The following is a 27,243-nucleotide window of genomic DNA, read 5'->3' as shown; positions in this document are numbered from 1 at the left end:
GTTCCCCCCTCCTTCGGCTTAAGCCCAGAGCCCCAAGCCCTCCCCCATCCCCGCAGCTGAAGCCTGGATCCCGGAGGGCCCCCCCACTGGGTCCTGGAATTTTTATAGCATTTGGGGGGGGGCGCTCAGAAAGAAACAAGGTGAGAGCCCGGGGCATAAGGGGCAGGACAGAGGCGAGCCCCCGGCATCGTCCCTCATGGGCAGCACCAGCCCCCCCCGCCCCCAGCCGGAAGGCGGCGGTGCCCACGGGGGAGCGCCAGGAGAGGATCATTTTGACAGCAAGGCCCCGCTGACGTGCCGGGGGATTCCCCCGGGGGGCCCCCTGGGTCGCGCTCTGATTGGCTGCCGCGCTCCCCTAGCCCCGGCCGTGTCAGAGCGCGCCGGGGCCAGCTGGTCCGCGGCCAGCAGAGCCGCCCGGGCTTCCCCCGGCCACGCCCCCCGCCGGCCGCCGGCCAATGGGGGGCCAGACCGCTGTCACTAAAGGCCTACGGGCCGGGCCGGGCAGGCAGCGGGGCCAGCGCCATGGGGCTGCTCCTGGGCAGGCGGCGAGCCGCGCTGGGCGGGTTCTCCGGGCTGCAGGCTCGGGCCCTGCTGCTGGGGCTGGACAACGCCGGGAAAACCCCCTTCCCCGGCGCTACCGGCTGAAGCTGAACGAGACGCTCCCCACCCTGGGCTTCCACGTGGAGACGGTGGGGCCCGTCCGCGACGTGCCCTTCACCCTGTGGGACGTGCGGGGCCAGGCCCGGATCAGGGCCCTCGGGCGAAACGCGGACGGGCCGGTGTTCGCGGCGGGCAGCGCCGACGCGCAGCGGCTGGGGGAGGCCGGGTGGGAGCTGGGAGCCTGCTGGAGGCTGAGGACTTGCAGGGGGTGCCCCGGTGCTGCTGGCGGACAAGCAGGACCTGCCCAGTGCCCGGTCCTGCGCGGAGCTGGCGGAGGAGCTGGGCTTGAGGAAGCTGCGTGGGCGCGAGTGGCACAGGCCGGGCTGCTGAGCCGAGAGCCGGCCGGGGCTGCCCGGGGCGCTGGAGAAGCTGGCTGAGCAGGTGAAGCGCTACCGGGCGGCCCGGGGGCTCTGAGAGCGCCGGCTGCAGAACAGGCCCCGAGGCCAGCCTGGGTCGCCCCTTGGCACGTTTCCAAAGAGGGGCCGTTGTGCTGCCCCCACGCCCGAGAGACGCCCCCGATGAGCAGCCGCAAGCCGCGTTGTCCCCCGTCAGGCGCCTGCCAACGCGGGAGCTGGGCCGGACACTGGCCAGCGCTGTGGCCTGGGTCCCTTCTGCAGCCATTGGCTTGGACTGAGACTGGCAGCTGCTTGGGGCAGTGCCTGGCTCCGGGCCCTGTGTCCCTACAGCGCCCTGGGGCCTGCTCCCAGCCTGGGGCTGCCCGGGGCGATGGTGCGCCAGGAGAGCCCGACCGGCAGACGCTGGCCAGCCCGCTTGGACCAGCAGCCCCATGGCGATGGGACACGCGGTCTCTTGGGGACCCCGAGCAGCTGATCTTCCGTCCTCCCTAGGCGCCCGCAGACCCTGTGCTGCAGCCGGCCCATCCGCCACCCTACGCCCGCAGCGGCCTTGGTGTCGCCCCAAGGAGCAGCGAGCGACTCCCCACAGGGAGGCCCAGGCGAGCCCCGGGCCGAGCCCCGTGGGAGCTGCTGGGCTTCCTCTCTTTCTCCCGGGGCCGCCGCGGCTGGGTAAGGACCATTACCCGCGTTGGCCAGCCAAGGGCGCCTGGTGCGTCTTGTCCGCCGCGGCAGGAGTGTGGGTGCCCTGGGCGAGCTCCACACTGGGGCGCTGCCCCCTCCGTCCCTCCTGCAGCGTCTGCGGGGGCCGGGGCTGGGCTCAGCTGGGGCAGCGCCCGTGGGCCCCGGTGCGTGGTGCCGCTGGGCCCCCGTGAGCTCGGCTCTGCTGAGCTCCCAGGCCCGGGACATTCAGGGCTTGCCGCAGCCGTGAGAGGCTCGCAGGGAGCCTGGGGCGGAAGGTGCGAGGGAAACAGCTGGGGCCAAAACCTCTGGTGGGGGAACTCCCGGAGCTCCGTGCAGCGGGTTCCCTCGGGTGAAGCGAAGCCCCGGGGGACGTGGCCCGGGGTGTCGCCAGGAGTTATTTTAGGGCCGGGGGAGGGGCTGGGATCCTTCCTTGGAAGCGCCCCTGCTCTCGGATCCTTTTCTCAGCCCTCGTGGGGAGTCGGTGCCCAGCTGTTGAATGGTTGTGGGGCGGGCGGCGGGAGCGCGCACTCGTGGCTATCGGATCAGCCTGTCCTTGCAATGCCACTGATCGCCAGCAGGGGTTATTGTGCCCTCGCTCTGTGCCTCGGTTTCCCCAGTTGGCAGGGACAGTCTGTAGCGACCTGCTGGGGATCACAGAGTGTTTGCAAAGGGCGCTGCGTCCCTGCGCACAGATCCAGCGAGCGTGGGGACTGTCTGAACGGGGCAGCGAGGCACAAAGCCATAGAGATCTGGAATAAAGGACCCTCAGGAGCCCTGAACCTCTGAGCTAAGAGGGACCCGCGTCTCCACCTCCAAATCCTGCCAGTTTCCGCGAGAGTTTCTTCAATAGCCACTAGGTGCCAGCAGCTTTCAATTTATCGTCCTGCCTCCCTGCTTGTCCTGGCCAGATCCTGCCCATAGCACGGAGGGGTGGGGGGCGCGGGGCCGTAGTGGAGATCCAGCCCCATAGCGCAGAGCTGTGGGGCGCGGGGCCCTCTTGCAGATCCGGCCGGGGGCACAGATCCGGTGCTGTCGCTCCCGGCAGGGAGAGGAGCACAAGCCCTGTCCTGCAGAGGAGCTGGCCAGGTCGCCTGGATTCGCCCCTGCGCTAGCCCTGGCCCTTGGCTTCCAGCTGAGTGTTCATTTCTTCCGTTTCGCAGGCCCGGGCCGGGAGCGATGGCGCTGGGCCGGGCTCCTGGGAGAGAGGCGCTGCCCAGTGGCCCGTTTCTCCAGCGCTGAGATGGGAGACATTCCCCGGCGCTGCAGGGCCTGGGGTGGAGGTTCCCGGGCGTGTTCCCCGAGTCAGCGCTGGGCCCCAGGCTCCCTGGGGGCCAGGCCCTTCCCCCGCACGGAGGAGGGAGGGTCCCTGCTGGCAGACTCTGTGCCAGGCCGGCGGGCACTGGGGGCCCTGTGCTGCTGGCTGGCGTCGATTGGCAGAGCCGTAGAGCGCTGGGCAGACCGACCTTTGGGGAGGTTGGCAGAGGGAGGCTGTTAGTTCCCCTGGCCAGGCCAAAGCCCGATGTGGGCAGCTCCCTTCCCCCAGCGTGGTCACTGCAGGGTGGGATTCTCCTTCACTTCCTGTCCCAAACGTCTGCGCGGGGGGGGGGAGGGGTCCCTGCGGTCTCAGACCTGCCCCTAGCTTCCTCCAGCAAGCAGCTCAAAGCCCCTGTAGCCGGCGCTGATCCGGGGGAGGGACTCAGAGCCAGGCCCCTGGTGTGTCCTGGGCTGAGCTCCAGGGGCTTTTGTCAGCTTGGTCTCCGCCTCCGGCCTGCTGGGCACCCAGGAATGCAGGGAACCCTCTGCCTGGCAGGTGCCCGGTGCCCTGCGGCACGACGGACACGGGCAGCTCCCTGGGCTGCTCAGGAGGCCACACCCGGGTCGTTTGCGCCACGCTGGGCTGGGCATTCGGCGGGGCCTGGGCTGCTGGACATGGACGGTCCCCTCTGAGCCCAGAGGTGGGGCCTGTCTGCAGTCGGGCCCTGGGGGCCAGCTTGCTTCGCTGTTCCCTCGCGCTAGCCCTGTGATCTCCATCCGCATTGGCAGAATCAAAGGGCTGTTTAAAATGCTGAGTTTCTGACCCTCATGGCTGTGAAGAAACCCAGAGCTGGGCTGAGCCTGCCACTGACTGGCTGCCAGGTCCCGCTTCCCTCCCTGTGCTGCGTGTTAGTGCGGTGCCATGTACCTGAGACATAGCTAACCTACCCCAGAGGTGGCTGCATTTGAGGGCCGGGTGCAGCAAAGCCAGGGTGTAGCCATGGGGCTGCCAAACTCTGAGCACTTCTTGGGCTGGAAGAGCCCAGATGATGTTACTGTTTATCCACATGGAGTCATGGCAGGGCCAGCTCCAGCTCCGGAGTGAAAGGCAGAACTGGGCTGATTTTGCCCTGATTTCACCCGCAGGAGAACAGGCCAGGAAGCAGGAGAACCGGGGTGCAAAGGAAGTGCCAGGAATGCCCCCATTTGCTTCAGTCCAGGCAAAGGGGTGACAAGTCCCCGGTGTCATGGTGCTGCGGGCAGGCGTCCAGCAGAAAGGGCAGCAGGTTGGCCAGGCCTCAACTTCGCTTTGCTTCTCTCCACTGCAATAACCTGATTCCGAACACACCCCGCCCCCCTCCCACACACACACCTGGCCATGGCCCCTGCAGCTCCCAGGACAAGCAGGGGTCTCAGTCCCCAGGGGAGGCAGACTCACGTGTCGCTCCGTGACCCCCCTGCATGGCTGCATCGGGATGGCCCGGCTGGAGCCCCCAGCTGGGCCACGTGGTGGCCATGAGCTGGGCAAGGCCTGGGAGGTGCCAGCCTTGAGGAGTTGCCCAAACCCAAACAAACACCCGGCCCCGCGGCTCCTTATCGGCCCCCGGCAGCAGGCTGGGGGGCTGTTGTGTCTGCGCGGCTGCCAAGGGAACAAAGTGTGCAGGATGGGGCCTGGTCCGCTGGTCCGCCAGGCCCTGCCCCCCCTCCAGGCCCCTACCTGGCCTGGAGGCTGATCCCCAGGGGCCCCGTTCCCTGAGCTCATGGGAAGGGCCCAGACCCCGCTGGCTCCCGCTCTCTACGGGGGGCTGCACTGGGGTCTCTCTCCCACGCACCTGCAGCCCCTGCGCACTTTACATCCAGCCCGAGACAGCTGCACCAGTGGATGCCCCCCCTTTTCCCCTCTGTGCCCAGCCCCAGGATGCTCCCCCCCCCCAGCTCAGGGCGGGGGTCAGAGCTCCCTGGGACTAGAGAGGGTGGCTGGGAGCTCTGCCCACCCCTCCCCACGAGGCATCAGCCTCCTCTACCCTCCGCGGCCCACCACTCGCTCGCTGACACCCGCGGCCCACCCCCCGCCATCCTACCGTTCGCTCCCTGACACCCGCGGCCCACCCCCCGCCATCCTACCGTTCGCTCCCTGACACCCACAGCCCACCCCCCGCCATCCTACCACTCGCTCCCTAACACCTGCAGCCCACCGCCCGCCATCCCACCGCTCACTTGCTGAGACCTGTGGCCCACCCCTCGCCATCCCACCACTTGCTCCCTGAGACCTGCGGGCTGCCACCAAGCCCAGTTACTTGCCCTGGTCGCTCTCTGCTCGTTCAGCTTCCTGCAAGGGCATGGCAGGGCCATACCTGGTGTGCTGGGGAGGGCCAAGGCTAGGCAAATTTCATGCACACAGATCTGCCAGTGCCCCTCACTCTCGACCCGCAGGCTGCCCTCTGCTATCCCAGCCCTGGCTGCCCGCCGCCCCGAGCTCTGCCAATGCCCCTCCCCTCCCCCCGCTATAACAGCTCTGGTCGACCCCTGCAACGCTGTGGGTGCCCCTCAAGCCTGGTCTGTGTTTACTGCCCAGGCCCCTCTCCGCCCTGGCATGGCTGGGTTGGGACCAGCTCCTTTCCCCGCTCTGCCAAATGCCGGCTGGGGGGCGGGGCTCATTTGTGCCCCAGCTCCAAGCCCCTGTATCCCCAAGCAGCCTCTTTGCAACATGCAGGTTGGGGTTGGGTGACCTGACCCTCAGTGAGGGGCAGCCCAGCCCCCCACACCTGCCAATGGTGCCACCTGGCAGGAGGGGGAAGCTGGAGCTGCAGCCAGGCCCGATCCCGCCCAGCGCTGAGGAGGGTGCTCAGGGCCCTGCCGGCTAAGGTCCCAGGGAGGAGCCGATGCCAGGCCAGGGGCGTGTCCGAGCCGGGGGGCGGGGGGGAGGTGGTGTGATAACAGCGCAGGATGAGGAGCCAAAGGTTAGCCCTGAGCGCTGGGTCTCTGCAGGGAGACGCATTCCTACGCAGAGGGCAGACAGAGCGAGCCAGGCAGGGGCTACGGCACCAGTCAGCTGCCCAGCGCCCAGCATAGCGCCATGGGGACCCCCCAGGGCAGCCACTGCCTGAGCGTCCTGCTGCTGGTGGGGGTCTGGGCTCCCCCCAGCATGGCCCAGTGGTTCTCGCTGGGCTCCCGGCTGACGACAACACCCCCGCCCACGACCACCGCTGGCCCAACAGCTGCACAGCGCCCCCCAGAGGAGGGGGAAGGTAGGTGCCTGGGGTGACCCCTGGGGGGGGTGGAAGGGACATCCCCCCTGCCCACCATCCGTGCACCTTACAGCACACAGGGGGTGCTACAGACCAGCCATGGGGCAAAACAGGGCAGGAGCCCAGCCACCTCCACCAGCTGGTATGGGGGGGGGGTGAGATGGGAGGGGAGTGGGGGCCTAGTTACAGCAGGGGAGGGCTGGGAGCCAGGACTCCTGGCTTCTGTTCTCAGCTCTGCCACTGACTCACTGAAAAAGTCCCTTCCCTGCTCCGTGCCTTAGTTTCCCTTTGATGACGTTGTGAGGCTCACTCCTTTGGGTGGGCAGTGTTGATTCTGGGGGGCCAGCTGGAGACACCCTGGGGCCTGATTCCCAAGGGACTGAGCACCCCACAGCTCCTGCTGACCTCAGCTCTTGAATCAGCCAGGTCCCCCCAAACTGCGGGCACACTGGCCGATGCTGCCCCCGGTGCCATGCTTGCGAGCGTGCCGGGGCGCAGAGCATGGCGTGGGCTCCCACAGCCAGCCTGCTCCACTCCATTTGCAATTGGGGCAAGGCACGCATCACCGCTGAGCCACAGGGTGTGCGGGCAAAGGTGAGTGGGCAGCTGGGTGGGGTGCCACAAGGAGCCTGAGCTTGTGTTTCCCTGGGACCTCCCTCTGCAGGGAGCGCTGGCTCGTGGCAGCGGGACCTTCTGTGGCATACAGCTCTGCCTGTGCCCATCCCCTGGGTCCCCCGGCACCACCAGGCCTGAGCTGTCCCACCCTGGGCAAGCGTGCTCAGTCTGTCTGGCACCCAGGGTGCCCAGTACGAGCAGAGAGGCTGAGAGCGCGGCTGGCGCGTGGGGAGGGATCCGGCCCCAGAGGGGACTCTCAACCCCTCACAGCCGCTGGCCCTGGGGCTCTGGGAGTCACCCAGTCTGCTCCATGCGGCTGGGGCTGGTCCCATGGAGCCCGTCCTGACCCCCAAGTTCTGCCCTAGCTAGGACAAACGCTCGCCTTTTTGCTGCAAGGACATGGATCCAGGCCACGCTCTGCCCTGTCCCCCCCCAGCCCCACACTCTGTGTCCGGGGGGACGGAGCCAACACCCAACAGCTCCCTGCCGATGCCATGCTGCCCAGGGGGGCCTGGCACAGACACCGTTCCCAGCCCACCTGCCCTTGGCTCTTTCAGACAGGGACACTGGCGACACAGAGCCAACGCCGAAAATCCTGCTGAGCAAACCCCCCCTGGGGCCAGCCCCCCCGAGCCAATCGCTGGCGCTCAAGGAGGCTGCAGGGGGTGGGACGCAGGCCCCCCTGGAAACACGAGACCAGGTGCGTTGGGGGAGGTAGCGAGTGGGGAGGGTCCATGTGGGGAGAGATTGTGGGTGTGCGAGAGTGACTGTGTGTGTGGCCAACATCACATTGCTGAGTGTGCGGCGGGGATGGCGGACACATGTGGGCCTGAGCGGGGAGTGGATGGTAGGGGTGTATTGGGGGGATGGAGTGGATGGGTGGGGGGTGCCTGGGGGGATGGAGGGGTCCATGGTGGGGAGTACTCTCACACTCTCTACAAGGCAGAGCAAACGCTGTGGAGGGGCAGGTGAGCTTTGCCTGGCCCCCACGTGCTGATGCCCCTCGCTCTCCCCTGGGGCTGCTTTCCTGGCCCGGCTGCAGTGTGCCTGGGGCAGGGCTCGGGCAGGCCAGTGAATCCCAATGCAGTGGGCAAGGCTCTGGCACACGCTGGGCAGGAGCTGTGAACTCTGCAAGTCCCTAAGGGCTCTGTCCCGTCCCCTTCACGGGCTGGGCTGGGGCCACATTTTAGTGCCAGGAGGCAGAGTCCAAGGTCCCAAGGTTGCTCGAGCCAGCTACGCTGCAATACCGAGCCCCTGGTTGTGCTCCAATACCCAGCCACCCCCTGATACCCAGCCACACCCCAATACCCAGCCACACCCCAATACCCAACCACCTAGCCACCCCCTGATTCCCAGCCACCCCCCAATACCCAGCAGCCCAGCTGCACCCTGACACCCAGCCACATCCCAATACCCAGCCCCCCGCCACACCCGGATACCCATCCCCCTGCTGCTCACAGAGGCTCAGTTCCCCCAGTCATGCCCCAATGCCCAGCCCCCAGCTGTGCCCTGATCCCCAGCCCACCCCATACCCCCACAGACTGGGGCCTGTCTTCCAGTTAATCAGTTTCCTCTGCCCTTGTCCTTCCCCCTTATCTCAGGGCCCCGCAGGCCAGACACAATAGCCCCGCCGCCCGCCACCCTCCCCAGGGCTCAGCAGCTCAGCCCTTTGCCAGGTGAAATGGTATTTTGCTGCTGTTTTTCTGGCTTTTGGACTGGATCTGCTGAGAACCCCCCTGAGGCCCCCCTGCCTCTGCATGGGTCCCTCCCTCGCTTGGACAGGAGGCCCCCACCCCAGCCCCAAGAGCCCCAGTAGGGACCGGGGGCGCTGGGCTCAAGGGCTCTGTGGATTCTGCACATCACTCCCCCTGCTCAGAGAGCCCCCAAGTGCAGCTCTCCCCCCTCCCAACCCAGCCCTGATGCCTCAGCGATGGGCGGCTGAAGGGCCCTCAGAAAGCTGCCCCTGCACCAGAGGGGGCGGGCAAGCAGGGCGTGGAGAGGGCAGGGAGCCTGGGGACGCGTGGCTCACTGGGCCTGCTAGAGCAGTGGTTCTCAGGCTATTTATCAGTGTGGGCCGCATATGCCAGGACCTGGACCCGAGACCCCATCGCGCATGGGGCCAAGCAGCCGGAACCTGGACTCTGCCGAACGGGGCCGGGACCTGGACCCCAGACCCCACCGCGCACGGGGCCAAGCAGCCGGAACCTGGACCCTGACGAAAGGGGCTGGGACCTTGACCCCAGACCCCATCGTGCATGGGGCCAAGCAGCCAGAACCTGGACCCTACCAAATGGGGCTGGGACCTGGACCCCAGACCCCATCGCGCACGGGGCCGAGCAGCTGGAACCTGGACCCTGCCGAACGGGGCTGGGACCTGGACCCCAGACCCCATCGCGCACGGGGCCAAGCAGCCAGAACCTGGACCCTGCCGAACGGGGCTGGGACCTGGACCCCAGACCCCATCGCGCACGGGGCCGAGCAGCCGGAACCTGGACTCTGCCGAACGGGGCTGGGACCTGGACCCCAGACCCCACCGCGCACGGGGCCGAGCAGCCGGAACCTGGACCCTGACGAAAGGGGCTGGGACCTTGACCCCAGACCCCATCGCGCACGGGGCCAAGCAGCCAGAACCTGGACCCTACCAAATGGGGCTGGGACCTGGACCCCAGACCCCATCGCGCACGGGGCCGAGCAGCTGGAACCTGGACCCTGCCGAACGGGGCTGGGACCTGGACCCCAGACCCCATCGCGCACGGGGCCAAGCAGCCAGAACCTGGACCCTGCCGAACGGGGCTGGGACCTGGACCCCAGACCCCATTGCTCACGGGGCCAAGCAGCCAGAACCTGGACCCTGCCAAACGGGGCTGGGACCTGGACCCCAGACCCCATCGCGCATGGGGCCGAGCAGCCGGAACCTGGACCCTGCCGAACGGGGCTGGGACCTGGACCCCAGACCCCACCGTGCACGGTGCTGGACAGCCAGAACCCAAACCCTGCCAAGCAGGGCCAGGCAGCCAGAACCCAGATTTTTATTTAGCACATAGCTGGGCCACAGCTTTGTACTAATTGGGCTACGACTCCAGAGGGAGGGAACAAGGCAGCTGTACCGCCCCCAAGCTCTTCAGCGAGTGCAGACGGATAGCAAGGGGCTAGCTGGTACCCTTGGCTCTGATTCCCTAGCACTGGGCAGCCCCAGGCTGGGTGTCTAGGGCTGTCTAGGGGGCTTTGGCCCAGCCAGCCTCAGTGGGAGGAGAGAGCACTTTACGGCTAGGGTGCAAGCAGGAAGGGAGGGGAGAGCAAAGCAGGATGGGTAAGCGCATGCAAATCAGGCAGCCAAGCCCCACTCTGCCAGCAGCTGCTGGCAATGGTAAGGGCCCAGATGGGTGCCCCATGGGGCCGGAGGAGGCAGGACTGGGCTCTCCAGGGAGTGAGGAGCTGACAGGGGAATGGGGCCGGGACTGAGTTTGCCACCCATGGCCCCATCTCTCCTAGACGCCTCCAGTCCCTGCTGCCCGCCCCCGCCCCTCCCCAGGGCTCTTCGAGGGGAGCGCGGAGGAGGAAGAGGAGTTCCTGCAGATCAAGGTAAGAGGGGGGGAATCTACCGCCCGGCTCTCTCTAGGAGCCGATGGTGTGGGCCTGTCCTCAGCTGGATGGACACATGGTCGCTCTCTCTCCGTCCTCCAGGCCCCGCATTGCCCTGCACCCCTCCAGCCTGTCCCGTCCCAGGAACGGGCCCTTTCCAGCCAGGCAGGGCCGGCTCTGGCCTTGGAGCCTCTTCCTTCACCCTTCTGGGCAGCCGGAGCTCTGAGGCCTGCCAGGGCCACTGCCAACATGAGAGAGCCCAGGGGGCCTCCAGAACCGGGGTGGGATCCCCTGCAGAGGATGGCAGCAGATGGAGACTTTTCGGTTAGGTGACTCCAGCTCACCTCTGCCACTGCCCCCCTCGGGGGCTGCTCTGGCTGGACGAGAGCAAAGGGACACGTGCCAGCCCGGCTGAGATACTCTGCCCTCCCCACCGGGTGGGCACCTCTGCCAGCAGTGCCTCTAGGTTCAAGGGGGGCCGCGGTGATGGTGCCGACACTCCATCTCTCTCCGCTTTCTCACAGGCAACTGCAAAGGAGCCGACACCAGCAGCGCCCACCCCCCGGGCAGCTGCCACCCTTCCCCAGGTGAGTGGTGGGAAGGGGCCCTTCCTGGCACAGCCTGCCCTGGGCTGAGCACCAGCCGCTCATGCAGGGGCAGGAGCAGAGCCGGGGCTCAAGGAGTATCCACACCAACCCTCCCCTGAATTGTCCTTCAACTGCTGTACCAGCAGCCCCCCAGAGCCCCGCCAAGGCGGACCCCGCTGCTGCACGGGTACCAGGCCTCCTGCAGAGAGGGGAGCCGCTGCGGCTGTACCAGCAGAACAAGGGGGTTTCCAGTCCAGCCCAGCCCTCCCCCCACTCTGCCACCCCAGATCTCCCTTGCTCTGCCCTGTGACCCCCTGAAGCCCAGCGGGGACGGGGCTGGCACTGCGCCCGGTCAGCGCCCACGGCACTCAAGGCTGTTTCCATCTCCTAGGCGACTGGTAACCTCTCGCAGTGCGTCTGCCCAGCCGTCCCCGGCCCCCGTGGGCCCCCTGGCCCAAAGGTAGGAAGGAAGGGGGCTGTGGGGGGCTGTGTTCTGGGGCACAGGGATGGGGCCCCCAGTGCGTTTGGGGTCCCCAGACCCTCGAGAGCTTGGCTTTGAAGGGTGCTGGGTTTTCAGAGGCTCTCTGGGGCCACACACACCCTTCCCCCTCCCCGGATTCAGTCCGTGGCTTTTTGAGGGGGTGTTTGCTTACAGAACCCCCCGTTCCATCGCTAGCGGGAAAGCAGCGAGCACCATGGCCTGGGGGTGGCACATCCCCCTCCCCGCGCAGGCCGTCTGCCAGGCCTGAACCCGGCGCCACCGGGGGCCAGGCTGGCGTGGCTGCTGCGTGAGCAGGGGATGTGCCACCCCCAGGCCATGGTGCTCGCTGGCGTGGGACAGACCCACGCCGGGCTGTGCCCGCTCCTGCCCCTCTCTGTGGGACCAGCAGAGGAATGGGACCCCCTCGAGTGCTGGCGGTTCCCGAGCGGGTTCCAACGTGGACAGAGCCGGTTCCCAGTGGGGCGGGGTGGGGGCTGGAGGGCGGGGGCGGCAGCACGCGGACCAGTCCGCCAGGGGCTCAGCCCATCCACCGCGTATCTTCACCCCAACAGGGAGAAAAAGGAGAGCAGGGGCCCGCCGGGGAAAGAGGCCTGCCGGGATTCTCTGGGGAGCGAGGCCAGGCGGGGAGCCCAGGGCAACCTGGCCTCCAGGGGCCGCCCGGTCTCCCTGGGCCTCCAGGCGTGCCGGGGCTGGCAGCTGGCACCGAAGGGCCGGAGGGATCTGAGAACGAGGTGAGGGCAGGATGGGGAGTTTGGGGTTTCAGCCTGCTGGGGGGGGGGGCCTCGGGAGTTCTGGGGCTTGGGGAAGTGAGAGGGAGAGCAGAGACCACGTGGGAGGGGAGAGCTGGGGGGCGGCCGGCTGGATCAGGGCCAAGTTATCCTTAATCTGCCTACAAAGTCCCAGCGGGGGCCGCAGTGGGACAGGGGCCAGTGTGGGAGGTGGGGCAGAGCAGGGGAAGGGGCCGTGGGGGCAGGGCAGGGGCCGTGGGGGTAGGGCAGAGGCAGTAGGGGTGGAGCAGGGCCACGGGAGCAGGGCCTCAGGGGCAGAGCCGTGGGGCCAGTGTGGAAGAGGAGGGGGCTGCAATGGGGGCAAAGCAGGTGCAATGGGCGATGGGGAGGCTGGCATCACCGAAGTGGCTCTGCGATATCTCTTCTCTCTCCTGCCAGCTGACAAAGCAGCCGCTCATGCCCAGCGTGGCAGGGCCACCTGGACCCCAGGGTTTGCCCGGCTACCAAGGGCCTCCAGGCCCCCAAGGCTACCCAGGACATGAAGGCATCCAAGGCCCCCCTGGACCGCCAGGCCGTGAAGGGCAGCAAGGACCTCCTGGCCCTCCAGGGCCACTTGGGGCCCCAGGGCCGCCAGGCTTCCAAGGCCCCCCAGGGCCCGACGGCCCCCTCGGGCTTCCAGGACTCTCAGGGCCTCCAGGAGCTCCAGGGCGTGAAGGGCCCCCAGGTCCTGCGGGGCCTGAGCCACCACCAGGAAACCCGGGGCCTGCCGGAGAGCCAGGATATCCCGGGCCAAAGGTAACGAGCCATTCAGGCCAAGGGGGGCACAGGGTGTCACGGAGCGATGCTCTGGAACTGCTCCCTACGAAGCCAGGCAGGACTCTGGGGAAGTCTCCTCTCTGGGAGCAGCCTGTCTGCAGGACACACAGCTCCCCCGGCTCCACCTTCCTGGGTCTGACCTCGGAGCATTCAGCCTCCTCTGCCCCTCCGTGCGCTTCCCACAGCCAGTCCGCCCAGGCGGGGTCCTGGGGCAGCCAGAGGGTCCTGCCCCCCAACTCCGCAGTCAGACGGGACTCTCAGCCAGCCAGTAAAACAGAAGGTTTATTAGACGACAGGGACATGGTCTAAGACAGAGCTTGTAGGTGCAGAGAACAGGACCCCTCAGCTGGGTCCATTTTGGGGGGCAGTGAGCCAGACAACCACGTCTGCCCTTCACTCCATGTCCCCAGCCAGCCCCAAAATGAAACTCCCTCCAGCCCCTCCTCCTCTGGGCTTTGTCCCTTTCCAGGCCAGGAGGTCACCTGGTTCCTTTGTTCTCCAACCCTTTAGCTCTCACCTGGCAGGGGGGAAGGGCCCAGGCCATCAGTTGCCAGGAGACAGAGTGTCGGCCATTTATGTATCCTGGCCCTTTGCTCTGCAACAATTACACCCCCTTATCCCACTACCTAGACACTTAAGAAATGCATAGGGGAAACTGAGGCACCCCTACAGTATTCAGAGGAAACATTAAGAACAGTCCCACTTCGTCACACAGGGCCATCACCAGGGCAGCATGGGAGGGCCTCGCCCAAGGCAGCAGGTGCCAAGCTGGACCCACCGTGGCAGTGCTGCTCAGACCAACGTGACAGTGGGTTGTCCCTGGAGAGGGGAGTGTGTTCTTGGCTATTTCACCCCCTGCTTTGTGTCCCTTCAGGGCGAGACAGGTGATCTTGGCCAGCCCGGCCCTCCAGGCAGCCCCGGCTTGATGGGAGAGAAGGGCTCCCTAGGTCCGCCCGGGCCCATGGGGCCACCGGGACCACCCGGGGAGAACAGGGTGAGAGGGTGTGAACTCGGTCGCATCTCGCCTGCCTGCCAGTGCCTGGAGCTCCCAGAGACACCCATGGGAGCATTGCTGTCATGCCAGGATTTGGGGGGTCCTTGGCTCTGTGTGGGGGGGCACAGGGGTTGCAATGGGGGGAGCTCACATGCTGGCAGCTGTGGCCATGAGTGGGGGATCCGGGACGGATATGTTTCACGGGCCCTTTGTGCTCATCTAAAAGGCGAGCCGAGTTGTGTGGGGTGGGTCTGGCCCCCACCGTGCCATCACCCTGGGCGAGGGCTGTTGGAAAGGCCCAGACTGCCCCTCACAGCTGTGTTCTTCTCACTGCAGTGTGACCCCCACTCTTCAGGGCACCCCAGATGGCCTGGCCCGCCGGGTCCCAAGGTGAGTATGTATAAGTACTGGCAGACAAGGGAGAGCGCCCCCTACTGAGCCCCCTGCCCCACTCCCTGCAGCACAGAGGCCCCTAGCACCGCACCGGACTACTAATACCCCTTCCTGCAGCCTTGGTAATCCGTACGGGTAACCCGCCTCCCCCCTCCTCCCCACACTGGTTGTTCTGAGCCACCCCACGTGGGCTCTGGGGCACAGAGGAAAGTCCGAAAGTCCATCTTCAGAACTGCAGCACTTGGCTCCCGCACCCCACCTGTGCCCCCCCAGCACGCGGCTCCCACCCTCGGCGGGAGATTTCCCAGGCATAACCCGCATGTTTGGAGGAGTCCGGGACAGTCCGGCCATGAGGTGTGCAAAGACAGGCAGAGATCACCGCCGGTGCAAGAGGGACCCTGTCTCCGTCCCGTCACCCCCTGTTCTGTTCCTGGCCCAGTGGTACAACCCCCTAGTGCTGCTTTCCTTCCTCCGCTTTTAACCCTTCACTGGAGCTCCCTTTTGCTGTGCCCAAGGGACGTGCACGGGCTGTCAAATACTCCACTCTGATCTGAGCGCTGGGCTCCTGGCTCCAGCACCAACCCTGCCATGGGACCCCGGGCGAGCCACTCCAGCGCTCTGTGCCTCAGTTTCCCCGTGTGTATGAGAGGATGGCTCCCACTTCCCAGGACCAGTGGGGCTGAGCCAGTGGGGTCTGTGAACCCCACTGAGAGCCGGGGCTCTGATGGGACTGTCTCCTTTTTGTACAGGGTGAAAAGGGAGACCCCGGAGAGCAGGTGAGTAGCCATGGAAACAATTTCCAAAGCCGAGGGGCTAGTGCAGCGAGTCACAGTACCCCAGCTCCCCACATGCCTGGCCCCTGCCCTCCTGTGCCCAGTGGAGATCACGGCCCCTCTCTCTTTCTCTTTGCTGGCTCACCAGGGATGCCGCAGCTGTCCCGGGGAGGCCGGGGTCCTGCCAGGCCACCCTTTCTTCCCCAGCTCCAGGGGCCCGTATGGATCCTGGGTGCCACTGACATACCAAGAGGTTTGTCCAAAGTTGTTTGCGTGTTCTGGGGAGGGCTGTCAGTGCCACGAGGCCGGGGCATGGGGACTGTCTGTGGGCAGGGAAGGAGCCCCTCACCTGCCTCTGCCACACTGCAGCTGGATCCCCAGCTACTGGAGCCGACCCAGCACCCCTGCCTGGCCCATCACCCCCACAACAGCCCAGCCAAGCCCCCGCAAGGCCAGGGGCATGGCATGGGCGCACCCAGCGAGTGCCACCCTTCCTGTGAGCCCGAGGCCAGGGGAGACAGACAGCCGAGCTAGGGAGTAAATGGGCTGGATGGACAATGAGCGTCGCTATATATCCAGGCCCCCTCCCCTGACCTGCACCCAGCCTGTCCACAGGAGACTCCCCCTGTTCTCTCTCTCCCTCTACAGAATGGCAAAGTAGAGACAGAGATTTACGGTGCAATCGTCCCCCATGTGAGTTGTGGCCTGGGTCTTGTCTCCACAGCCTGAGGGGCCCATGGGCTGGGACGGGCTCAGACCTTTCCTGCACTCCAGGGCCCGGCGCACCACGGACTCCGTGAGGCTGGGTGCTGCCCTGTTGTTTGCAGGAGGCCCCGGGGGAGGGGTTCCTGGGGGCTCGGAGATCTTAGACCGGGCAGGAAGCGGGGCACTGAGTGGAGGAATCCAGCTGGCTGGGGAGGAGAATGAGGCAGGGTTGAAGCAGGGCCGTGAGAGAGCAGAGGGAGGGTGCCCAGTGAGCAGGACAGGGGAGGCTCTGGGGAAAAGCCAGGGGACAGGTGGGGACGGGAGGGCAGGGAGATGACAGGCAGGCCCTGGTCTGGTAGCACCCTCCTCCCTGGGACATGCAACACCAGCCCACTAACAGATCCATGGCCAATTCTGTGCTGATCTTTATTTCAGGGTCCCCCCGGAGCACCAGGCCCCCCCGGAGCACCAGGCCCCCCCGGCCCACCAGGCGTCCTCTACGTCAATGTAAGGATCCCAGCCGATGGCTGGGCATGCTTTTGCGCCAGTGCTCGGTTCCCGGACTCAATGCAAACCAGCCTGTCTTTGATTTCAGAGGGTTTATCCCATCCGCACCAAGCCGTTCTGCAAACAGCCGGTAAGACATGGGCCTCCTGGGCCCCCTGCCAGCCTCCCCTGCTGCCCACAGCCAGACCCAGGGCAGCAGTGGGATCGTGGAGGGACTAGGGACCCCAAGTCTTTGAGGCTGCTCAGCTCCTGCCTAGGGTGCCTGGGGCAGAGGGCAGGGCTGGTTCCTGTGGCAGGCTCTTCCCCTGACCGCCCCGGCCTGTGCTCTCTTGCGGCTCATGGCTCAGGCACTGTTTGGATCTGCTGCTCGTCCCCCTGTAAGCCCAGGGCCTGTTCAGCCAAGTGTGCAAATCACCCTTCGCCCCTCCTCGGGCTGGAAATACCTTGCCAGGGCAGCTCTCGCGCTTCCCCCCGGGGGGGTGAGCTCGGGTAGCTATGGACAGGAGGAATGGCTTCTGCCCCAGCCCCTCTCCCGCTCACCATCCCAGCTGCCCTGAGATGGGCCCGTCTCGTCTGCGATGGTCTCGCGCTGATAGATCCACGTTTACTTGTTTTTTCCAGGTGGTCCACAACACAGCTGGGATCTCAGGTAGGGACACTGCTCTCGGCATTTCAGGGGGGCCACGGACCAGATTTCAGGCCCCGCTAGCAGAGTAATGGACCCTCCTTGGCCTCCCCACACCCGTCCTGCGCTCCCCTGGCCACTGACTCCCAGGGCACGTGGGTGGCACGTGAAGTGCTTCCAGGAGCCCACTGCAGAATATTTCCAGGGGAAGGTCTGTAGCTCTCTGAGCTGCCTCTGGGCTGACCCAAAGCCCTCGTGGAGTCAGTGGGTGTCTTTCCGCTGGCTCCCGTGAGCTCTGCCTCAGCGTCTCGGCGATGGTGCTGCCCACATGAGACAGCTGGGCTCACAAGCAAGGCCTTGTCCTGGTCTTGCTGAGCCCAGGGTAGGCATTGCCCCTTGCCTGGCTGGGACCCTGCGGCCAGCTAGGAGTAGCCGTTAATGAGCAATCTCTGTCATCTCCTCCTGATCTCGAGAGGTCTCCCCCTCCCTGTGATGGGCGCTGCGTGAGGACCTCCCCTCTGGCTGAGTGCCGATGGCTCCCTCACACTGCGTGCCCATCATCTCCAGCTTCAGGGCGGCCTTGGGGTTTGCTTTGGATTGAAAAAAATCTGGGAAACGGGAAGACCCAACCAGTGCCCCGCCCCACCCCTGCCAAGGAAGAGCCGGGAAGCGGCACCTTCCTTGAGTTCTTAGCGGGCTGCGCCCCTGCGAGAACCTCGCTGGCCGTACCACGGTGTGACTGCTCGGGGCAGCAGGGCTGCAGCTCGGCTTCCCTGCCCAGCGGAGACAAGGGGTTCCTTTACTCCTTAGCCCCAGGGGCCCTTGGAATGGGGCTAGAGCAGGGCTCTCGGACGGAAAGGGCCCCTCTCTGTGCACACCAACCTAGATCCTGCCAGGAGGAGCCACGGGGTGGGTAGTGGGGAGCACGGGTCTGCTCTCCCCGGCCGGCCGGAGCCTTCGCTCAGGTCTGCCGAACCCACCCGTGCAGCGGGAGCCTGACGACTCTGTCTGCTGCTCTCTAGATGCTGAGTCACCTCAGAAGGACGTGCCTGACCCCCCGGCTGACTCCAGGGTGCGTATTGGACTTTGGCATCTTGTAGCATCCCTTGTCTTCCTTCGTGGCAGTGGCTTTCCATGCCCTGAGCAGCCAGGGGCAGGGGTGGCAGAGAAAGCTAGGACTGGCCAGCGCAAATGAGGAGACTCGTCCCTAAGGGCACCTCTACCACGTCCCAGGGACGTCAATCAGCTGCAGCAAACTGCCTCCATACACCCCTCAATCCGTGTGGCAAGCATGTTGGCACGCCCACATCCCGGGCATCATGGGGCTTCGAACGCATCCGCTCCCTAGCGTCCAGCACCATTGGTGGGAGCTGGGGTTTCAGGTTATCTGCATGGGGGAGAAATCACTGGAGACAGCACTGGCCCCAAGCACAGGACCCGTCCCAGGTGTCGCAACCTGCTGCCAGAGCCGCTGATTGTGCTGGGGGCTGCTGTGCTGGATGGGTCTAGGACACTCCCGGCTGTTGCCAGCTTGGGGTGGTCCAAGTGGCTGATTGGTGGTGCCAGAGCAGGAACGGCCCAACAGGGCCACGGCTAAGGGTGTTTCTGCAGTCTGGCCGCTAGCCCGTAACTGCTGCTTCTCCCTCCCTCAGCATCACACCTGGGTCTTCAAGTCGAAGGAGCTGATGTTCAAATCCAGCTCGTCCATCCCCGAAGGGAGCCTGGTCTACGTCAGCGATGAGAACAGCGCCTTCATCAGAACCCCGAGAGGCTGGAGCAAGCTCCTGGTATGGGACCAGCCCATCAGGAAATGCCAGACTCCAGATGGCCAGGGCTGGGGTCTCTGGATCTCTAGCAATAGCTAATGCTTGGTGTTCCCATGGCACCTTTCCTTGGGTTCCCATGGCGCCTTTCACAGGATACTGAGGCACAGGGAGAGGAAGTGTGTTGCCCAAACTCATGCAACCTGTCAGTAGTGGAGAATAGAATCCCTGACGTACAGTCCCTGAGATTTGGTATGAAATGGTCCGGTAGCAGCAAAGACAGCTTAGTGAGCTGTTCAATGTGTTTTCATTAATACACCTGCTTACAAGGAGTGTCCAGGAAGAAAACGAGTCAAGCCAAGGGGGAAAGGAAAAAAGATCACCAACTTTTGTAGAACTTCTCCAGGTTTCGGGGGGAATTCCCCGCTGACTTCTCTCCTGCCAGGCACTAGGCTCTAAAAGGAAATGTCTGTTTTACTCAAAGATGTTCATTTCCAATAAGAGTCCAGTGGAAAATGCGGACAGGTTTCCCTTAAGGGAACCACGTGTGAATAAAGCCACAGGACTAGATCAAGACCTAACACATCCCTCCCTCTCTCTTGTGTGATTTTGCTCAGCTGGAAGATTCGGATTCCATATTGGCTGGCGATGACCCTTCTGTGTCCACAGAACATCATCAGGTGAGGACTCACTCGTGACTAGTACATCTGACCACCACCGCTGACCTGTGTCACCAGAGAGGCCATGCTCAGAGATCCAGGCTATCTGCCCTTGTCTTCACTGTGGAGTTTAGCCACCAGCATTGTCACGTGGATGTGAACTCTGGGCGTGGACAGGGGGCACATGCAGAAGGCTCACACTAGTGCAATGGTTCTACACTAGGGTTTGCACCAGGGTCGCTGTCCCCATGTTGAACAGGTCTTGCACAGCGCAGAGTCAATTATTCCCTGGTGTGGGCAGCTCCAGTTCCATTGACTCCATGGAGTGCTGTCCACATCCAGCTGCGTCCTGAGTTCCTCTTACTCCAACCCCAAGTCCTGAGCACTGACAATGCAGAAATGGGACTCTTCAGCCAGCCGGCCTGGCCTGGCAAGCTGCTTTGCTTCTCAGCGCAGCCTACCCGAGTCCCTGCAGGGCATGCTGAGCGCGGGAAGGGTGGGGAAATGGCTCTGCACCGCGAGCGTGGCTGGTCTAGAATTCTCACCAGATGAGAAGCGCAACAGCTGTGGGGTGGCCACTCGCCAGAGGGGTTCAGGCCAGGGAAAGAAAGCGCAGGTGGCCTTTGCACCCCTCCCTCTCCCGAGAAGGGAGATGTGGGGCCGGAAGGAGGCAAGGAATGGGAGGGCCGGCTGCCTCGCCCGGTGCTGGGGCTAAGCGCTCTTGCTCCGGGGATACAGAAGCTCAGACACTGCAGCGACTGGGAGGACAGGTAGCGCGGGAGAGGCCATTCAGGGGTGGGAGCAGGAATGCAACACCGAGCTCAGGGTGGGATGGGCCCCTGGGAATTCATCCATTTCAAGGCCGCAAAGGACAACTCTGACTCCCTGGTCTGCCCTGCTGTATAACACAGGCCTGAACCTCCCTCCATGGAATTCACGCTGCCATGGTAGCCTGGACGAGGGGCTGTGCTCGGCGGGGTCTGTGGAAAGCCCGTTAGTTGGACCCAGTGTGAGATCCGTGGGGCCGGGCCCTTGTCTCCGCCAGGCCTGTGACGTGCTGGGGACACCCGAGTCTGCTCCGAATCCCTTGAGGCTAACGCGCTGTGTGTTTCCCAGGTCCCAAAGGAAGGGAGTCAAGCAGCCACCGGGATTCTGCCAACTAGCATCACCGCGAGGGTGCCTTCGGTAAGCCCCGGGATGGCCTTCCCCTGGGACCCGTTGGGCACCAACGAGGGATCCCTGGGACTCCTGGCTCCCCGTCCTGATGCCTAGGTCCCACCAGCAATGTGGAGGCAGCTTGCGGGAGGCGGGGTGTCACCCCAGGCTGATCCAAGCTGCAAAGGATCCCCCCGCAGCCCTGCCAGGGGCTGTGATGTAGGATCTGCAGGACCGAGCCCAGTGCCTGTCCAGCCGGCAGCCGGCAGAGCTCTGGCCCATGGGCAGTTACCGTCTCCACTTCGGGGACCGACGTGCAGTGGCGCTCAGTCCGCCCCAGAGACGCAGCCTTCGGCGCTGTGATCTCTCAGCGCCTGCAGGTGCTGCCTGAGACAGCACCGTTAGCACGAGGCTTCATGCCCTGGGCACCCCGTGTGGTTTACAGGCCCCAGAGCATGCGACACCCTTGGGTGCTGGTGCCCTGCTGGAAGACAGAGCCGCTAGAGCGCCCCCCACCCTGCCCGCTCCCGCTAACCCCTCTGCTTTCTCAGCTCCGCCTGGTCGCGCTGAACTTCCCGCTGCCCGGCAATATGAACGGGCTCAGCGGCGCGGACCTGCAGTGCCACAGGCAGTCGCAGGAGGCCCAGCTGTCCAGCACCTTCCGGGCCTTTCTGTCGTCACCCACGCAGAACCTGGTCTCCATCGTGAAAAGGACAGACAGAGCTCTGCCCGTCGTCAACCTGAAGGTGAGTAAGAAAGTCTGATCGCAGCAGCGTTGTTAGGGTGAGCGGCTGCAGCTGCTGGGTCCTTCGCCCACGCCCAGAGTTGGTGCTTAGGGGCCTCCAGGAAAATGGAGAAAAATCTTTCTCGGAGAATCCCAGAAGCTAAAACCCACGGAGCCATCTGGCCCTTCCCCCACAGCAGGACCGTGCCCTGTGGCCTGTTCTCCCGGGCACTGTCTAGTGTCCACTGAGAATCCTCCACAGCCAGAGCCATCTCAGAGCCTGGCCCCTCAGCCTGAATGGACCCTGGTCACGCAGAGCAGCCTGTGCCTTCCGGTTTGTTTGCAGTAGAGATCGGTGCATGGGAGTCCCCAGGAATCCACCTGAACCTGGCCTGGTTCTGATCTGGAAACTCAGACCAGGGCTGGCCAATCCCTGGCCCGTGAGCCTGGCTCGCTGCCTGGCCGGCCCGGTACAAGATGAAATCTCTGTGATTGCTCGCACTCAGTCAACCTGATTCCAATGGCAGGGCCAGCTGCTGGCGAAGACCTGGAACTCCCTGTTCGGAGGTGACGGCGCCGCCCGCTTCAACTCGCTGCGCTTTCCCATCTACACCTTCGACGGCCGGAACGTGCTGACGGATCCCAGCTGGTGAGCGCGGGAACGGGAGAGCGGAGCAGCGTGCGAGCGAACTCTGCGCCTGCCCGCAGCACAGAGGGGGGGTGTCGCTGGGGCAGTCGCTGCGGGGAGACCTTAGTGGGGAGGGGATGATGCAAAGAGGTCATTCCTAAGGGACCCTAATTGCCTGACGACCCCCACCCCCAGGTGCAGGATCCGCCCCAGGAGAGCCTTGTAGCAAAGGACCTGGGGGTGAAAGGGTTTAAACCCTTCCCCGGTAAGTGGCACTTTCAGGAGCTTTGCACAGGATATGTTGGTTGGTTATCTATGGTTATCTTTGACTCTGTTGCATGCATACAAATTAGAACCCCAGGGCCGGGACTCTGTCCCTGGGGGCTGAAGTGCCTGGGAACCAATCAGAAGGGAAGATGTTCTTGCATTCGCCTGCCCCCAGCCCCCATAACCTCTGGAGGCAGGGGAGGCTGGGGCTGGCCTCTCAGCTGGGAGGGGAGGCTGTGTGCAGTCTAAGCAGCTCAAGGGTTAACCCCAAAGCTGAACTTTTCAAAAGCAGCCACTGATTTGGGGGCCCCAGCTTGAGCCACGCGCCTAGGGCCGGGTGTGCCAAGCTCCCCTTGACATCCCCTGGAGGGTGGGCACCCAGCACCTCTGAAAATCAGGCCGAGTGGCTTTCTGCTGACCCTCACTGACCCCAGCCTGGCATTGTCTCTTCAGGGCTCACAGGGCAATCTGGCATGGCTCCAGCCAGCGTGGGCACCGAGCCCCGAAGGAGGACTGCCAAGGGTGGCGGGCCAGCCTAGCCGAGGGCTTTGCCTCTCCCCTGACCGAGGGGAAGCTCCTGGCTGAGCAGCGCCACGACTGCTCCGACTCCCTGGTCGTCCTGTGCATGGAGATCAGCTTCCTGTAGTGCACATGTGGTGATGTGAGCAGCTAGGGGGGCCGTGGGCTGGTGATCCCACCGTAGCTGGATACAACCAGGAGAGCCGACGGTCACCCGCCAGCCCTGCGCTGCTCTTGGCTCCGGGGCTATTTCACCATTATCCCCCGTAGTGGAGCCAGCCTTGTACCCATAGCCAGAGGGGGCTATCCTTGACCGGGGGGGGGGTCCATATGTGTGGAATAGAGACCAATGGAGAGGCTACTGCTATGCCTCCCGAACTCAGAGCCATGCCACCACCAAGTCATCTCTCCGAGGCATTGGATCTAGTTAGCGCTAACCACGGGGCGTCCCCAGGAGAGGGGGCCATTCCCACAAACCAGTGCCCCATTGAGGGTCCAGGCATGCACTGCAGAGAGCACTGGGGTGCAGATGAGAGCTGGGTTTCGGGGCCAGTGTTCTCTGCACTGGGGCTGTTGGGCAGCTCCGCCAGGGACTCTCCGGAAGCTAAAAGCTCTTCTCCTGCCCCCAAGTAGGGGAAACCCACCCGAAGTGGTAGCTGTGCCTCCATGCCCCCTCATTCTGCCTCTGTCAACTCCCAGCCGCTCCCCCCTCCTGCCTCTGCCAGCTTGGGTTTGGGTTCCCAATAGGCAAATGCCCCCCACCCTCCAGCCCAGAGGCTCCGTCCCTAGCTCTGGCTTTTACCAGCTGCTGTTCCCGAAGCACTCAGCAGAGAGATGGGGGAAGGCAGGGACTGTGTGCTGGGGTTTTCGGTGTGTATATAGATAGACAGGCCTAATGCAGCCTGTTAATAGTTATCTTTTGGCTGACCAGCATCATGGCAATGTCGGGCTCTGCTAGCTCCAGAGAGATGCGTGTCGTTCAGGACTCTCGGCGGCCACGCGCTCAGCCTGTGAGCTGTGAAAACAACTGTGCGCTTTAGCGGGCAATAAACATGTTCAAAGTTTGGGGTTTGGGCCGGTTTTTAAGCTCTGAGCATTTGGATTCTAACAGCGCCTAGCGCTCCCAGGCAGTATACAGACAGAACCAAGAGCTGGCTGCTGCCCCAAGGGCCTTGTATAGGGGGCAGATCTTCACGTGTTCAGTGCCCACCACTAGAGCCAGGTTTTCTCTGCTCCCTTGCCAGGGCTGTCTGTGCTGCAGCCGGGAGCCAGCCTGGGTAGACAGACTTGCTCGAGCTCACATGTTAAAAACAGCAACGTGGACGTCTGGCTCAGCCTGGAGCATGGGCCCTGAAGCCTGGGGGTCAGCTGGACATGAGAGCCCTAGTGTCCGCAGCACCAGAACAGCCGCACTGCTATTTTTAGCCTGGTCCCCCCAGCGCAAGCCGGTCTGCGTGCCCTGCGAGATTTGGTCCCAGCCGCAGCGGACACGTACCTGGCAGCGCCTAGCGAAGGGACGGGTTTTCAGAAGCGCTCCACAGCCAGCCAACTCCTGCTGTGCCACCTGCACCCACGGTTCCAGGTCTGTTCGGCACGTGGGCCAACTGCAGCCGGGGATCTTCAGGAAGGCCAGAGCCTGCTTCTGAGGGCTGAGCTCTTGCAAATCTGGCCCATGAGGCAGGAGCTCAGGTGGCTCCAACAGTCAGCCGGGAGGCTGAGCTAACAGACACAGGAGCCTTCCACACCTCTTGCTTTGCAATGATTTCCTCACAGTGGCAGGCCCCTGGCGCAGGTTGGCTTTCAAGCCAGGCTTTCTCTTCTGCTAGAGATTTGCCACTCGCAGGATTGCTTTTCCCTTCGCTCAGGCTGGGGGGTCGTTCTCTGGCCCCAGCCAGGCTTTTGTGTTATGACCCCAGTAAGCTGAAGCAGGGCTAAGTGGTCTGTGCAATGAGTTGCGGGGGGCGTGGGCCCTCCAGAAGGATCCTGACGTTATGGCCGCCAGGCTGGTGGGCTCAGACAAGGGATGCAGGGGAACGAAGAGCGACTGCTCCGGCCCCTGGAAGGAGTCTCTGTGGGCCAAGGCTGAGGTGCTCTGGCGGGGGGCTGTGAGTGGAGTTTGCACAGCTCTGTCCATGATGTGCCTCTTCTGGGGACAACCAGAGGATGTGATGCTGCTCCGTTCACCAGCAGCATAATGCAGCTTAGACTCTCCGGAATGAAAACAGGCTTGGCAGAGGTGCAGCCAACCTCCAAGGCTGTGCGAAGCAAAGGGTCAGCCCTCTGCAGAGCCCCGGAGGGCAGCCGCGGGCTCCTTGCCATCAGTAAACAGCCCTGCCCTTGCTGTAGCATTGACTTAAGCAGCCCTCCAGGCAGAGCAGGGGCCAGTACCGTCCTCCGCCATGCTGGGGGGAGGGAGTGTCGTAATGCTTTACAATAACGTCTTCTGCCCAGTGGTTTTTATCTAATACCCTATAATCCGGTGGTTCTCAATTTATATATTATTGTGGGCTGCATATGTAGCACCACATGCAGTTGTAGCCCCCGACCCCCCACCGCATGGGGCTGTCCGGATGCCCACCCCGGACCCCTGCCATGTGGGGCTGGCCGGATGCCTGCCCCGGACCTCTGCTGCATGGGGCTGGGTGGCAGCCCCAGATCTTGCTGGGTCAGCTGGCAACCCTGGGGCTTGCAGTGCCAGCCAGCAGCCCCGACCCTGGACCCTGAATCCCAACCCCACTGTGCTGGGCAGCTGGGAACCCGGTCCCCACCACGCAGGCCAGCCTTTAGAACACAGCTGAGCTGGGCTCTCAGAGAGTGAAGCACCACTTGTGAACAGCTGGGTTTGAACCAGTAACTGGCGTCTGAACAACTGCCAAGGAGGTTTCCCTTCCAGGGCTCACAGTACTGCCAATAACCCTGGGGAGATGGCATAATCCAGTCTCATGATGTCACTGCAGTTGTGTCTATGACCTCGTGGAACTCTGGACTGCACAGAAAGACGGCCTCACTGTTTACATCCGAAAGGGCTGTTAACTGTCGATAGCACAGGAGGAAAGTCATCTCCCCTTGACCTCCAGCATCCCGAAGGACAGCGGATGGAGGCAGCAAGATGAGCGGACGGGGAGACTGCATGAGGAGAACTCCAGCAGCTCTCTGGAGAGGTTCCCAGGCAAGAGCAGATTTCCGATGCCATGGGTGTCTAAGGTTCAGTGTTAGTGGCCAAGGCAATGGGCTTCCCTGCACGTATAAAGCCTGATTAGTGCTTGCCAGTTCTCAGGGTAAAAGCTACCACAGAAACACAGGTCAGATCTGCCACTGCCGTACAGTCCCTTTGTGCTGGCCATGCTGCCACAAAGGAGCCAGAGAACAGGGGTGAGGTCCCTCTGTGCCTCCCACCGGAGCAGGGGCCCTCTTCACAAGGCACCAGACTCTGTGCCACACCTGCAGAAGACCCCCACTCCCACCCCTTCCCAGCGCAGGGGGCAGGCTGGGGAGGCGTTGGAGGAGGGAAAGGGCAGATCAGGTGTAGGAGAAGGGGTTGCTGGGGCAGCCCTGTATCCCACTGATTCCTGGCTGCCACGAACTCAGAGGAGCTAAATTGTCCTAGTCTGTGCCGGGGGCTAAACTGACCCTCCAATACCTTCTGAATAGGGAAAATGCAGCCTACCTCTTATATGCCCCGGTGCTGGTGCAGGAATTAATTCCCAAGATAATAAATTAAGGGCCTTTTGACAGAAATGTGGGTAAATGTCCTGAACCTTCAGTCTGTACTTGGGGAAAACTCCCCTCGGTCCATGCAAAGACTGTGGGCAATCAGGGCTGACACAGGATTTTTGATATTACCATTATATCTTATTTATTTAAACATTCCCCTGCCTTGTAACAAGCCAAATATTACAAAGTTGTACTAGGTGAAAGTGCCTAAAAACAAACATGTCCCTGACGACTTTGGTTTCACTGTCTAAACAGAGTAAAGTGCAAAAAGGAAACAATTAACTTAAAGGACAAAGCAGATTAGGGATGTTTTAAAAAAATTCTCTTTAACAGTAGAAGGTGTCCTATTAATAAAGAGGCAAAGGAAGGAATTACTGCAGAATTTAAGATCTCGCTCAAAAAAATAAAGCTTCCAGCCCTTACATATGAAAAGAAAATCTTCCAGACTAGACTGGGTTCTGCTATCTTCCTGGGTCTGCGACCCATGTGCCTGGAACCCCACATCTCAACACAAAGAAGCCTAATAATGATGATCTAGAAGCCACCTGAAACCCTTAACTATGTCACTGCTGATCACATTAGCAGAAAGATCCAGCAAAAGAGCTGGTTGTGCTGCAGGTCCGTCGGAAAAAACCCATAAAGACGTGGGGCCCATCCTGGGGGCTAGAAAAATCTTTTGTTCCCTGGAGCTGATTCCCGCCCCCCAGGGCTTTGTCCAGTGCAACGCCCGACGGTGGACCTGGCCAGCCAGCAGGATCAGCGGCCGCCACCTCCCCTCCAGGCCGGTT

The 27,243-nt window shown here is 63.6% G+C and overlaps 1 protein-coding gene across 6 annotated transcripts; it reads left to right on the top strand.

The window, feature by feature from the left end:
* Positions 1–510: 510 nt before the first annotated feature.
* Positions 511–23,805, top strand: LOC102930502 (collagen alpha-1(XVIII) chain). Of its 6 annotated transcripts, XM_043536957.1 has the most exons (23): positions 511–4,237; positions 5,940–6,199; positions 7,372–7,514; positions 10,307–10,396; positions 10,921–10,983; positions 11,375–11,443; positions 12,037–12,216; positions 12,652–13,008; positions 13,904–14,023; positions 14,360–14,413; positions 15,166–15,192; positions 15,338–15,442; positions 15,838–15,882; positions 16,330–16,401; positions 16,490–16,531; positions 17,023–17,050; positions 18,049–18,098; positions 18,679–18,813; positions 19,407–19,469; positions 20,565–20,633; positions 21,155–21,349; positions 21,855–21,976; positions 22,676–23,805. In XM_043536957.1, the coding sequence occupies exons 2-23, from the start codon at positions 6,028–6,030 to the stop codon at positions 22,866–22,868; spliced, it is 2,394 nt and encodes a 797-aa protein (XP_043392892.1). In that variant the 5' UTR covers positions 511–4,237; positions 5,940–6,027; the 3' UTR covers positions 22,869–23,805. The 6 variants fall into 6 exon arrangements, with proteins under 6 accessions (XP_043392892.1, XP_043392891.1, XP_043392895.1 ...); XM_043536956.1 differs by having other exon boundaries at positions 511–6,199; XM_043536960.1 differs by lacking the exon at positions 10,307–10,396 and having other exon boundaries at positions 511–6,199.
* Positions 23,806–27,243: the final 3,438 nt, after the last annotated feature.

Source organism: Chelonia mydas, chromosome 27 (genome assembly GCF_015237465.2).
Source record: "Chelonia mydas isolate rCheMyd1 chromosome 27, rCheMyd1.pri.v2, whole genome shotgun sequence".
NCBI classification, from domain to species: Eukaryota; Metazoa; Chordata; order Testudines; family Cheloniidae; genus Chelonia; species Chelonia mydas.
Note: the sequence above shows the minus strand (reverse complement) of the source record. Positions and strands in the feature narration are given on the sequence as shown.

Excerpts from the sequence above, each read along its gene's own strand:
- LOC102930502 (XM_043536957.1), top strand. The coding sequence starts at position 6,028 with ATGGGGACCCCCCAGGGCAGCCACTGCCTGAGCGTCCTGCTGCTGGTG. Across the intron at positions 14,414-15,165 it reads CTGGCCCGCCGGGTCCCAAG|GGTGAAAAGGGAGACCCCGG; the intron begins GTGAGTATGTAT and ends CTTTTTGTACAG. Across the intron at positions 21,350-21,854 it reads TGCCCGTCGTCAACCTGAAG|GGCCAGCTGCTGGCGAAGAC; the intron begins GTGAGTAAGAAA and ends TTCCAATGGCAG.